This window comes from Oncorhynchus masou, chromosome 30 (genome assembly GCF_036934945.1).
Source record: "Oncorhynchus masou masou isolate Uvic2021 chromosome 30, UVic_Omas_1.1, whole genome shotgun sequence".
In the NCBI taxonomy this organism is placed as follows: domain Eukaryota; kingdom Metazoa; phylum Chordata; class Actinopteri; order Salmoniformes; family Salmonidae; genus Oncorhynchus; species Oncorhynchus masou.
The window spans coordinates 61,799,707-61,812,900 of NC_088241.1; the positions used below are offsets into that span (position 1 = coordinate 61,799,707).

At 42.5% G+C, this 13,194-nt stretch overlaps 1 protein-coding gene across 1 annotated transcript in view; it reads right to left on the reverse strand.

Moving 5' to 3' along the window:
• Positions 1 to 6,188, reverse strand: part of LOC135522907 (bone morphogenetic protein 7-like) — a 59,581-nt gene extending 53,393 nt beyond the window's left edge. Inside the window, exon 1 of the mRNA XM_064949597.1 lies at positions 5,292 to 6,188. Coding sequence (XP_064805669.1) covers positions 5,292 to 5,697 — 406 coding nt within the window. The 5' untranslated portion in view covers positions 5,698 to 6,188. The remainder of the gene's footprint in view (positions 1 to 5,291) is intronic.
• Between the last annotated feature and the right edge of the window lie 7,006 nt (positions 6,189 to 13,194).

The following is a 13,194-nucleotide window of genomic DNA, read 5'->3' on the forward strand; positions in this document are numbered from 1 at the left end:
AAACGAGACCACCCAGACAGTAAGCGGCATCCTGTAGTCTATGTTTCTCGGCCATCCGTCAGGAAACAGTCAAATACTGAGCTACTGAGCATTAAAAACTAATCAGATGATACACAGTAGTCGTACAATACTTTATTTGCAAAGCAGACGGAGCGCCTTGGCCTGTCTAGTATTAATTAGAATCACATTCAAGGAGGAAGCCATCTTCTCCAAGGCAGTAAGTAAGTAGCAGGACTCTGTGTTCTATTGGGATGGCAACCTAATCCCTGGGTACTATGTATTGGATGGGAACAGATGTACCGGAGATGATTAATTGAATTGGATATGCAGATGCGCAAGAGCAGCAAAACCAAAACTAACTGTGATTCGAAACGACTTAAGACACTCCCAAATCAAAATCAAATCAAACCAAATTTGAATGGTCACACACACATATTTAGCAGATGTAATTGCGTGTGTAGCGAAATGCTTGTGTTCCTAGCTCCAACAGTGCAGTAGTATCAAACAATTCACGACAATAGACACAAATCTAAAAGTAAAAGAATGGAATTAATAAATATATACATTTTAGAGCAATGTCAGAGTGGCATTGACTAAAATACAGTAGAATAGAATACAGTATATACATATGAGATGAGTAATGCAGTATGTAAACATTATTAACATTATCCCACAGTAGTTACTTGAGAACAAAACAGCCGGCAATATCTGGTTTTCATCACTGCATGTAACAATTTCACTGTTGAACACCCCAGAGGACGATAAATAAGGAAGCGCTTGCAGTGTAGTTTGTAACATGCTCTACTTTTAGCTCATCACTTCCCCCCGGGGACAGACATCAGTTCAACGTCTCGTTTTGATTTACATTTGGTTGAGTTGTCAACTAATGTGACATCAAAAAAAAAAAAAAACATAACGTCATTGGATTTAGGTTAAAAGTTCGGTGAAAAAATACAAAATGCCCTTATATTGATTACTTTTTGCAAATCCAATCAGTTTTCTACGTTGATTCAACGTCATCAAATTTATTTGGGGGGGTTGAAATACCATGGAAACACCATTGATTCAACCAGTTTTTGCCCAGTGGATTGTTGAGTTTTGTGATTAGGCAGGCTTGAGTTCAAAACAACTTTGACAAGAGCCACATACTTAAAAAAATCGTTATTAGGACACTTCCATAGTATTTTCATTTTCAATAATGTAAATATTTAAAAAAAATGGCATCCATCAAGCTTAGCAGCATTGACACGATAGCAGGGGTTGGAACCAAAAATATTTTCTAATCATTCTGTTCAGAACCCATATTTTCTTTCATTCCATTCCAGTGTACTGACCAGAAAAGAAGGTTCTGAACCGGTTCAAACCCCCAAAAAGGAACAGTTTATATAGTTTCTAGTTTTTCTGTGAAATCGACAGTTTTTACGAAATAGGTTGGTTGTTGTGATACACCCTGGAATCAAACCAGGGTCTGTAATGACACCTCTTGCACTGATATGCAGTGTCTTAGACCACTGGGCCACTCAGGAGCCCATACTAGACATTAGGAATATTTTTGGAACCAAAAATGACATTATTAACCTGTTCTCAAGATTTTAAAATAACGGTTCTGTTACGGAACACTACAGATCACTTCCGTTCCTGATCAAAAATCTATATTTTTCAGTTTTTGGTTATGTTCCCTGAACTGGTTCCAACCCCTGCCAGAGAGTCTGTGAATCTTCATACAGTCTGTTTAGACAGGCTCTGTAAACACTCCCGAGGCTAATGGAAGGAATGACCGTGGGCTTTTATGTTAAAGCGTTTATGATTAAAGTATCTCTTTATTGTCTGGGGTTTAATTAAATAAATCTAGCAAAGCAAACAAACAATGCAACACAGTTTACACATTAAACCCGTAACTTGTAGGCTATGGGGTGAATCCATTTGAATTCAATCACTTTTTGACAGTACCCCCTTTTGATTTGAACAAAACATTCCATACATATTTGTCCATTGTAGAAGTGCTCAGAAAGGGACTTTTTGGATAAAAGCTGCTTAAAGTTGACCTATTTTTGCATACAACACCCATACCATATTCACATATGTTGTAGCTTAGACCCTAGGTTACATCATTTGAGGTTGTTGTGTTGTGCATGCCATCAGATTGAGACACAACTTGCTCTTGAATACAAGGTGTCATGATTTGGCTGATAAACGTAATAAAAATGTCATCTTTTAAAGAGTACCACAAAGATGGTTGGAGGTCCACAAAACAGAGAAGGTTGACATGAATGGGAATATCTGTTGTTTTAAATTTTACTGCCATTCCTCCATAGGAAACCTATTGAAATCATAGAAATACAGATCATAAAATAGAAATAACATTTTAAGTTGATATTTGATGGGTGGACCGGCAGACATCTTTGTGGTAGTATTTTAATTAAATTTAAATTTCAATAGTGTAACCAGCTAAATTGCAGTGGTCTGAGGGAATAGGTCCATTCTAAGAAACATATTTCTATGATTGAATGGACACCAACCCTGTATTCAAGAGCATGATATTTCTCAACCTATGGCTGGCACAACACAAACACCTTAGATGATGTAAAGTATGTGCTCGAGGTGAAGAAGCCAGATGTGGAGGTCCTGGGCTGGCGTGGTTACATGTGGTGTTAAGCTACAACATATGCGAATATGAAACAAATCTGAGTTTACGCTAACCGACAATAAAGGTTTTTAAAAAATGTCAGTTTTCAAGAAATTATACAATTGTTTGACAACCCTGTTGGAAAGCTTCGAAATTATATAAAATTCAACCGTTTAACTTTTCCTGTGATGAAGAAAATGAAGTCCTGTGGTCTGGAAGGGAATGCAAAATGGGTGAACTTTGAGCACCTTTAACTCCTGAATGTTTTGGCATGTATGTCCCTTTCTGACCGCCTCTCCATTGGACCTCCTCTCCATTGGGCCGCCTCTCCATTGGGCCTCCTCTCCATTGGGCCTCCTCTCCATTGGGCCGCCTCTCCATTGGGCATTGGGCCGCCTCTCCATTGGGCCGCCTCTCCATTGGGCCTCCTCTCCATTGGGCCGCCTCTCCATTGGGCCGCCTCTCCATTGGGCCTCCTCTCCATTGGGCCGCCTCTCCATTGAGCCTCCTTTCCATTGGGCCGCCTCTCCATTGGGCCGCCTCTCCATTGGGCCTCCTTTCCATTGCCTCTCCATTGGGGCCTCTCCATTGGGCCGCCTCTCCATTGGGCCTCCTTTCCATTGGGCCGCCTCTCCATTGGGCCTCCTCTCCATTGGGCCGCCTCTCCATTGGGCCGCCTCTCCATTGGGCCTCCTTTCCATTGGGCCGCCTCTCCATTGGGCCGCCTCTCCATTGGGCCGCCTCTCCATTGGGCATTGGGCCGCCTCTCCATTGGGCCGCCTCTCCATTGGGCATTGGGCCGCCTCTCCATTGGGCCTCCTCTCAATGTATGGAAAGTATTTTTTTTTCTTTAAATTAATTTTACCCCGTTTTCTCCCCAATTTCGTGGTATCCAATTGTTTTTAGTAGCTACTATCTTGTCTCATTGCTACAACTCCCGTATGGGCTCGGGAGAGACAAAGGTTGAAAGTCCGATACACAACCCAACCAAGCCGCACTGCTTCTTAACACAGCGCGTGTCGGAGGAAACACTGTGCACCTGGCAACCTTGGTTCGCGCGCACTGCGCCCGGCCCGCCACAGGAGTCGCTGAAGCACGATGAGACAAGGACATCCCTACCGACCAACCGCTCCCTAACCCGGGCGACGCTAGGCCAATTGTGCGTCGCCCTACGAACCTCCCGGTCGTGGCCGGTTACGACAGAGCCTGGGCGAGAACCCAGAGTTTCTGATGGCACAGCTAGCGCTACAGTACAGCGCCCTTAACCACTGAGCCACCCAGGAGGCCGGAAAGTATTTTTTTTTAATCAAAAGGGACGCTGTCAAGAAATGACTGAATTCAAATGGATTCACCCTATGGCCAATGCCAAATATAGCCGTACATAAATACTAGTGTGCTGGTTGTTGATTCTTGTATTTATACTGAACAAAAATATAAACACAACATGTAAAGTGTTGGTCCCATGTTTCATGAGCTGAAATAAAAGATCACAGAAATGTTCCATACGCACAAAAGGCTTCATTCTCTCAAATGATGTGCACAAATTTGATTACATCCCTGTTAGTGTGCATTTTTCATTTGCCAAGAAAATCCATCCACCTGACAGGTGTGGCATATCAGGATGCTGATTAAACAGCATGATCATTACACAGGTGCACCTTGTGCTGGGGACAATAAAAGGACACTCTAAAATGCACCGTTTTGTCACACAACACAATGCCACAGATGTCTCAAGTTTTCAGGGAGCATGAAATTGGCATGTTGACTGCAGGAATGTCCACCAGAGCTGTTGCCAGATAATTTAATATTTGGTCGTACATCCAGACGGCCTCACAACCGCAGACCAGGTGTAACCACGCCAGCCCAGGACCTCCACATCCGGCTTCTTCACCTTGAGGGATCATCTGAGACCAGCCACCTGGACAGCTGATGAAACTGTGGAGTATTTCTGTCTGTAATAAAGCACTTTTGTGGGGGGAAACTCATTCTGACTGGCAGGGCCTGGCTCCCAAGTGGGTGGGTCTATGACCTCTCAGGCCCACACATGGCTGCGCCCCTGACCGGTCATGTGAAATCCATATATTAGGGCATAATGAACTTATTTCAATTGACTGATTTCCTTTTATGAACTGTAACTAGTGAAAATCGTTGAAATTGTTGCATGTTGCGTTTATATTTTGTTCAGTATAGTTTGCTATGGATACGTTTTAAATTTTTATCCCCCCGACATTTCACAACAGGCTTCAGCATTTGGACTACATGAACCAATTTATCCATGTGCATAAATTATCATTGAGCGTAAAGTCCATAGGCAACACGGTATTTAAAAAAGCATTTAATAGTTTTAGTGTTTTACCACTGAAGGGGACTGAGAAGAGTTCAGGGGAAAACATTCCGTGGTTCGTGAGAGCGCGCGCAATTGTGCACGCATCGACGGCCCAATACAGGCTCATCCGAACACCTGTAATTCACACGTAGTGTGCAAATATACTACAGGATCTCGATCTATTGTTGAACCAGTGGAGAAGCATAATGTTCGCGAAACAGCTTTTGACGATCATATGTGTCCGAATATTACATGATTTGCTCCCTATTATCTCCAAATTGAGTTAAATTACTATAAGGTTAAATAAATTACAGTTGTAACGATAACTGTATAGCTTACCCAGATTGACAAAGCTCATCACCAAGTCGGCGTCATTTAGGAAGGCATTCTCCTGATGTTTTGCTAAACGGGGACCTTGGGTGGTGTACAAGGACTGGTACTGTTCCAACATGCCCTCCACTTCGTTTTTCTCCTCGCTTGATATCGTATTGTAAAGATCCAGCATGAAGAGCGGAGCGGAGTTGTACTTTCCATGTGACAGATGAGGTCTGGGTCTATGTGGAAGTCCAAGGATGGAGAGGATCTCCTTCTGCATCTCTCTCTTTTCGTGAGTCCGCAACCGCCGGTGAATGAAACTCGGGTGCACCTCGTTGTTCCCATCGAATGAATAATTGCTACCTGCAATAAGGAACATGCAATATGCGCTCCACCACAACCCCACAAAGGCAAACCAACAGCTTGTCATTGTATGTCCAGTTTGTAGTCAGATTGTCTCTGACCTGCCGTTTCAATAATATCCTATGTTCAATATATTGTCAATCTTTTGCGCGTAAAACTGTCTTCAAATGCGCTCCTTGTTCGCACTAAAAGAAGCTTAAGTAGCTCCTTTAAAAGTAATAGAAAATCATTTACGCATTATGCAATAGTATCCAATATTTTTTTTGTAAATTGGTACGCCTATTCATTATTTCTGGTTCTGAAAAGTCTCCATCAAGTTGACAGCCCGGCTGTAAATGTACTTCTGAGCGCTTCGGGAAGTCCAAATCAGACCCAGTCAAAAGTCAACGTTATATTCCAAGTTTTCTGGTAAAATAATAAAAACTACTCTGAAAGAAACCATTTTACTTTAGTGTGTGTCTTTAACTCTTGAATAAAATATTTTCCAAAGTTGCGTAGAAGAAATTACCTCTTAACTTGAAGTTTCCTAAATTCCGCCGGTTGAGCTGTGTATCTGCCGCGTGTGTGTGACAGTTGTTCTGGGTAACCGGCATTAGCAGGTAGTAAAGCGCGTGCGTGTGGCCACTGTACACGCCCAGTTAGTGCGCACGGAGGCAGAGGAGAGGTGGGGCTTTGGAGACAATTATATCATCATAGAGTTGATGACATATTGATTTATATGTAGAAAGTGCCCATCAAAAGCTGTACATATTTTCATACTTTAAAATACTTCAATTCATATTTATGACCATTTTCCAGCACGTGTATAGTAGCAATAACCTATGCACCAAATGTAAAACTATCTCTGCCAAAACATTGTGATCTATAGTATTCGATTAGGCTAGACAGGTCATAACAGTCCATTTCTAAAGTTGTTAAAAGGTTTTAGACACTTAAAGGTCCCCTGGGATTTTCTTTAGGGAACTCAAGTCCGTTTGGAAATCATATCATCTTGGTTATGCACGACCCCTGACGATGAAATGAAAAACAGCAACATCTCAGACACGTTACGTTATTACTCTATACCATCCTTATTATGATTATATTTAGGCCTTTAAGCAAATTAAATCATATTGTGATCCAAGTTTGCTTAATGACCCCGTCAACAGACATATTTCAATACCACACGATGCTCAAAATAACACTATGATAATAACACTATATTCCTATGAATTTATATTGCACCAGACCATTTTTAAATAAATAAATAAATAAACACAACACACATATACACACACATACACACACATACACACACATACACACACATACACACATATACACACACACACACACACACACACACAACTGGTTGTCTGGATCCTGGATGCTGATTTGCAGAGTTCCATGCCTTGCTGTATTGGCCGTTACAGACACACCTACTCCTGCTAACAGTTTAACTGTTATCACTGCGCCTCCGGTGATAAATGATCCAAGTTACTGTCCCAATAATGTATTGTATTTATCTCAACTCGGATATTATTTCCCCTGGCTTCCAGCCTAACATTTAGTTTGGTACATAGGGGTTAATATAAACCCAGCATTTAGTTTGGTACATAGGGGTTAATATAAACCCAGCATTTAGTTTGGTACAAAGGGGTTAATATAAACCCAGCATTTAGTTTGGTACATTTAAACCCAGCATTTAGTTTGGTACATAGGGGTTAATATAAACCCAGCATTTAGTTTGGTACATAGGGGTTAATATAAACCTAGCATTTAGTTTGGTACATAGGGGTTAATATAAGCCTAGCATTTTGTTTGGTACAGTGGGGGTTAATATAAGCCTAGCATTTAGTTTGGTCCAGCGAGGGTTAATATAAGGCTAGCTGTTTGCTAGCATTTTGTTTGCCAAGGGTTAATGTGACCTAGCATTTAGAAACAATGTTTCAGGGTTTTTGAAGTTTGGTCGATCTTTAGAACCATAGTTAATAAACGGTGCCCAGAATACTTTTTCTTTAGAACCATAGAGTAAACGGTGCCCAGAAGACTTTTTCTGAGCTAGTCGAAATCACACATCAATGTCATTATCATGGACATATCCAAGTATACTGAACAAAAATATAAACCCAACATGCAACAATTTCAAAGATTTTATGAGTTACACTTCATATAAGGTAATCATTAAATAAATAAAATAGGCCCTAATCTATGGATTTCACATGACTGGGAATACAGATACGCATCTGTTGGTCACAGAAACCTTTAAAAATAAAAGTAGGGGCGTGGCTCAGAAAACCAGTCAGTATCTGGTGTGACCACCGTTTGCCTCATGCAGTGCGACACATCTCCTTCACATAGAGTTGATCAGGCTGTTGATTGTGGCCTGTGGAATGTTGTCCCACTCCTCTTCAATGTCTGTGAGAAGTTGCTGGATATTGGCGGGAACTGGAACACACTGTCATACACGTTGATCCAGAGCAACCCAAACATGCTTAATGGGTGACAAGTCTGCCAAGTATGCAGGCCATAGAAAAACTGGAACATTTTCAGCTTCCAGGAATTGTGTCCAGATCCTTGCGTCATGGGGCTGTGCATTATCATGCTGAAACATGAGGTGATGGCGGCTGATGAATGGCACATTCAAATTGCCATTGATAAAATGCAATTGTGTTTGTTGTCCGTAGCTTATGCCTGCCCATACCAAAACATTCCTGCATTCAGCATGTAAATTGCATGCTCCCTCAAAACTCAAAAACATCTGTGACTGTGTTGTGTGACAAAACTGCAGATTTTAGAGTGGCCATTTATTGTCCCCCAGCACAAGGTGCACCTGTGTAATGATCATGCTGTTTAATCAGCTTCTTGATATGCCACACCTGTCAGGTGAATGGATTATCTTGGTGTATGGAACATTTCTGGGATCTTTTATTTCAGCTCATTAAAAACACTTTACTTGTTGTGTTATTTTTGTTCAGTGTAAATCCCAGTCGAAAAAATGAAAACACGATGACAAAACATGCAAGGACAAGTTATCAACCTAAATCCCAGACTCAACAGTCATAAGATCAGGTATTGTCTTGGAGTACTACTATTTTAGGGTGTGGGGTGCTCACTAATGTTTACCCTGCCTTTGGAGAGGGAACCGAAGATAGAGACCCCCCCCCCCTGCATGTTGTGTCTGTCTGTGTGCCCATATCCCTGTGATAGGAAGGCAGGGTGTCCTTATCCCTGTGATAGGAAGGCAGGCTGTCCTTATCTCTCTGCAGCCTATCTTATCTTTTGGAAGCTTGAAGAGCGAAGCAGAATCAAAGCCTCAGATCCTACCTCCCCTAACCCCTTCTCTTCCTCCTTCCCCACCTCGTCCGCTTGCAGCTGTCCAGACGAAATAGAGGAAGGAGATTCCACACAACTGTCTATAGGACCAGGAGGAAGAGACAAGACAGACAGAAAGATAGACAGACAGCGGGGGAAAGTAAAAGAGGTCTGGCTGTTATACAGTTGAAGTCGGAAGTTTGCATACACTTAGGTTGGAGTCATTAAAACTATTTTTTCAACAACTCCACAAATTTATAGTTTTGGCAAGTCGGTTAGACATCTACTTTGTGCATGACACAAGTCATTTTTCCAACAAATATTTACAGACAGATTATTTAATTTATAATTCACTGCATCACAATTTCAGTGGGTCAGAAGTTTACATACACTAAGTTGACTTTGCCTTAAAACAGCTTGGAAAATTCCAGAAAATGATGTCATGGCTTTAAAAACTTCTGATAGCAAAATTGACATCATTTGAGTCCATTGGAGGTGTACATGTGGGTGTATTTCAAGGCCTTCCTTCAAACTCAGTGCCTCCGCTTGACATCATGGGAAAATCAAAAGAAATCAGCCAAGACCTCAGAAAAAAAATTGTAGACCTCCACAAGTCTGGTTCATCCTTGGGAGCAATTTTCAAACGCCTGAAGGTACCACGTTCATCTGTACAAACAATAGTACGCAACTATAAACACCATGGGACCACGCAGGCGTCATACCGCTCAGGAGGAGACGCGTTCTGTCTCCTAGAGATGAACGTACTTTGGTGCGAAAAATGCAAATCAATCCCAGAACAACAGCAAAGGACCTTGTGAAGATGCTGGAGAAAACAGGTACAAAAGTGTCTATATCCACAGTAAAACAAGTCCTATATCGACATAACCTGAAAGGCCATTCAGCAAGGAAGAAACCAATGCTCCAAAACCGCCCAAAAAAGCCAAACTACGGTTTGCAACTCCACATGGGGACAGACAAAGATCGTACTTTTTGGAGAAATGTCCTCTGGTCTGATGAAACAAAAATTGAACTGTCTGGCCATAATGACCATCTTCATGTTTGAAGGAAAAATGGGGACGCTTGCAAGCAGAGGAACACCATCCCAACCATGAATCACGGGGGTGGCAGCATCATGTTGTGGGGGTGTTTTGCTGTGAATATAATGAAGCAACAGCTCAAGACATCACTCAGGAAGTTAAAGCTTGGTCACAAATGGGTCTTCCAAATGGACAATGACCCCAAGCATACTTCCAAAGTTGTGGCAAAATGGCTTAAGGACAACAAAGTCAAGGTATTGGAGTGGACATCACAAAACCCTGACCTCAATCCTATAGAACATTTGTGGGCAGGACTGAAAAAGCGTGTGCGAGCAAGGAGGCCTTACAAACCTGACTCAGTTACACCTGCTCTGTCAGGAGGAATGGGCCAAAATTCACCCAACTTATTGTGGGAAGCTTGTGGAAGACTACCCGAAATGTTTGACCCAAGTTAACCATTTTAAAGGCAATGCTACCAAATACTAATTGAGTGTATGTAAACTTCTGACCCACTGGGAATGTGATGAAACAAATAAAAGCTGAAATAAATCAATCATTCTCTCTGCTATTATTTCACATTCTTAAAATAAAGTTGTGATCCTAACTGACCTAAGACATGGAATTTTACTAGGATTAAATGTCAGAAATTGTGAAAAACTGAGTTGAAATGTATTTGTCTAAGGTGTATGTAAACTTCAGACTTCAACTGTATAGACTGGTACCTGCTCTCCTTTCCTTCGATCTTAGAGATCACTCCATCTCTCTCTTCAACTCGTCATTAGTCTGATTCAACTCGTCTGTAACTTGTCGGCAGCCTTGTAGAATGACCTTTTGGAAGAGTAAGTATGAAAAAGGAAGTATATAATTCATTTTTAGCCTTGTTGTATCGTGCATAAGAACAGCTCCAGCAGTCTAAGGCACTGCATCTCAGTGCTAGAGGCGTCATAACAGACCCTGGTTTGATTCCAGGCTGTATCACAACCGGCAGTGATTGGGAGTCCCATAGGGCGGTGCACTATTGGCCCAGCATCGTCCGGGTTTGGCCTGGGTAGGCTGTCATTGTAAATAAGAATTTGTTCCTAACTGACTTGCCTAGTTAAATGAAAACACATCCCTTCGCTGTGGTATATTGGCCTCACCCCCTCAGGCCTTGTTGCTTAAATAAGCCTTTAACCAAGAACCATTTGGCAATGAAGCAATAACTTTATTTACAAGTAAAAAATATAACAGGATAACACAAATAATACACTGTTCTAGAGCAGCAGTTTCAATATGAACTTTATTAAATAATTGTACTAGACAATTAGTGTCTGGCTATTGACAAGTATTCAACCTAAAACGTCCACGTCGAGGGGTATAGAAACTGAATAGGAAATAACCTGTGTGTGTGTGTGTGTGTGTGTGTGTGTGCATGTGTATTGGCCATGGGTGAGGAGGCAGAGGAAAGGCACGCTAAACAGGGGGTGTGTCCTGTTACCATGGTGTCTAGACAGAACCTCTCCACACACGCACACGCACACACAATGTACAGTATGTGAGCATTGTAAAGAAACAGATTAATTCAAAGGCAAATAAGCACACACATACAGAGAGAGACACACACAGACAGAGAGACACACACAGACAGAGAGAGACACACAGACAGAGAGAGACATACACAGACAGAGAGAGAGACGCACACAGACAGAAAGAGACACACCCAGACAGAGAGAGACACACCCAGACAGAGAGAGACACACCCAGACAGAGAGAGACACACACACAGACAGAGAGAGACACACACACAGACAGAGAGAGACACACACAGACAGAGAGAGACACACACAGACAGAGAAACACACACACACACACACAGACAGAGAGAGATGCACACAGACAGAGAGAGACACACACACATACAGAGAGAGACACACACAGACAGAGAGACACACAAAGAGAGAGACACACACACAGAGAGAGAGAGACACACACACACACACAGACAGAGAGAGACGCACACAGACAGAGAGGGACACACACACACAGACAGATAGAGACACACCCAGACAGAGAGACACACACAGACAGCCAGAGAGAGACACACACACACAGCCAGAGAGAGACACACAGACAGAGAGACACACACAGACAGACAGAGAGGGACACACACACACAGACAGAGAGACTCACACAGACAGAGAGACGCACACAGACAGAGAGGGACACACACACACAGACAGATAGAGACACACCCAGACAGAGAGACACACACAGACAGACAGAGAGAGACACACACAGACAGAGAGACACACACAGACAGAGAGACACACACACACAGACAGAGAGACTCACACAGACAGAGAGACTCACACAGACAGAGAGAGAAACACACAGACAGAGAGAGACACACACAGGATATACAGTATACTGTATCTGTCCAGTAAGTTTCAATCATCTCATTAGCATATTTCAGTTGTAGCCTCTGCTGTTGTATCCTCCCTTCCTCCTGCACTGCCTGCCTCTCTGTGCCTCAGTCAAGCCACTTCGTTCACGTGGCCACATGAAAGCACTGGACCACATCCAAATCTCCTATGGAAACCTGTGTGGCTGATGTAAGACTTTGATGCCCAAGTGCCCCCTTCTCTCTATGAGCTATCTCTAACCAGTGATCAGCCTCGGAGTCCAATTAGCCGGACTTGGCTGTGGGAATGACTTCCCACAAGACTTACAGTAACTTAACCTTCTAATGTCTTTTGAGGAATTTTAACAGAGAGAGCACATGGAAAGGCTTTTCATGTGGATGTAGGAGTTGACACAGAAAACGCAATTTGGGAAATGACACAGTACATAGTCCAATTCAACTATCGTTCCTCACTTCATTAGATGAATTAGTTATATTGGAAAGGTTTGATCCAACCAATGGAATGGCATACAGATCTGATATCCCTGATTACAATGGCTCGCATAAATCTGCCTCATCTAACAGCCATTTCAGTGAAACAGATGAGAAGGTTTGAAAATGCACTGAAGAACTTAGACAAAAACTAAGGGAGGGCTTTACCTCGGCCACCCATTACCTCTCTGTCAGCCAATCCAAAGGCCAGGGCCTCCTGTGACCCAATGGGGCATCCAGTCAGAATCAGGTCCAGAGCCTGGGACAGACCAATGAGACGTGGGAGCCGGACTGTACCCCCCATCAATCATGGGGACGCCTGAAGAGACAAGGGAATCATACATGAATGACATCATACTGA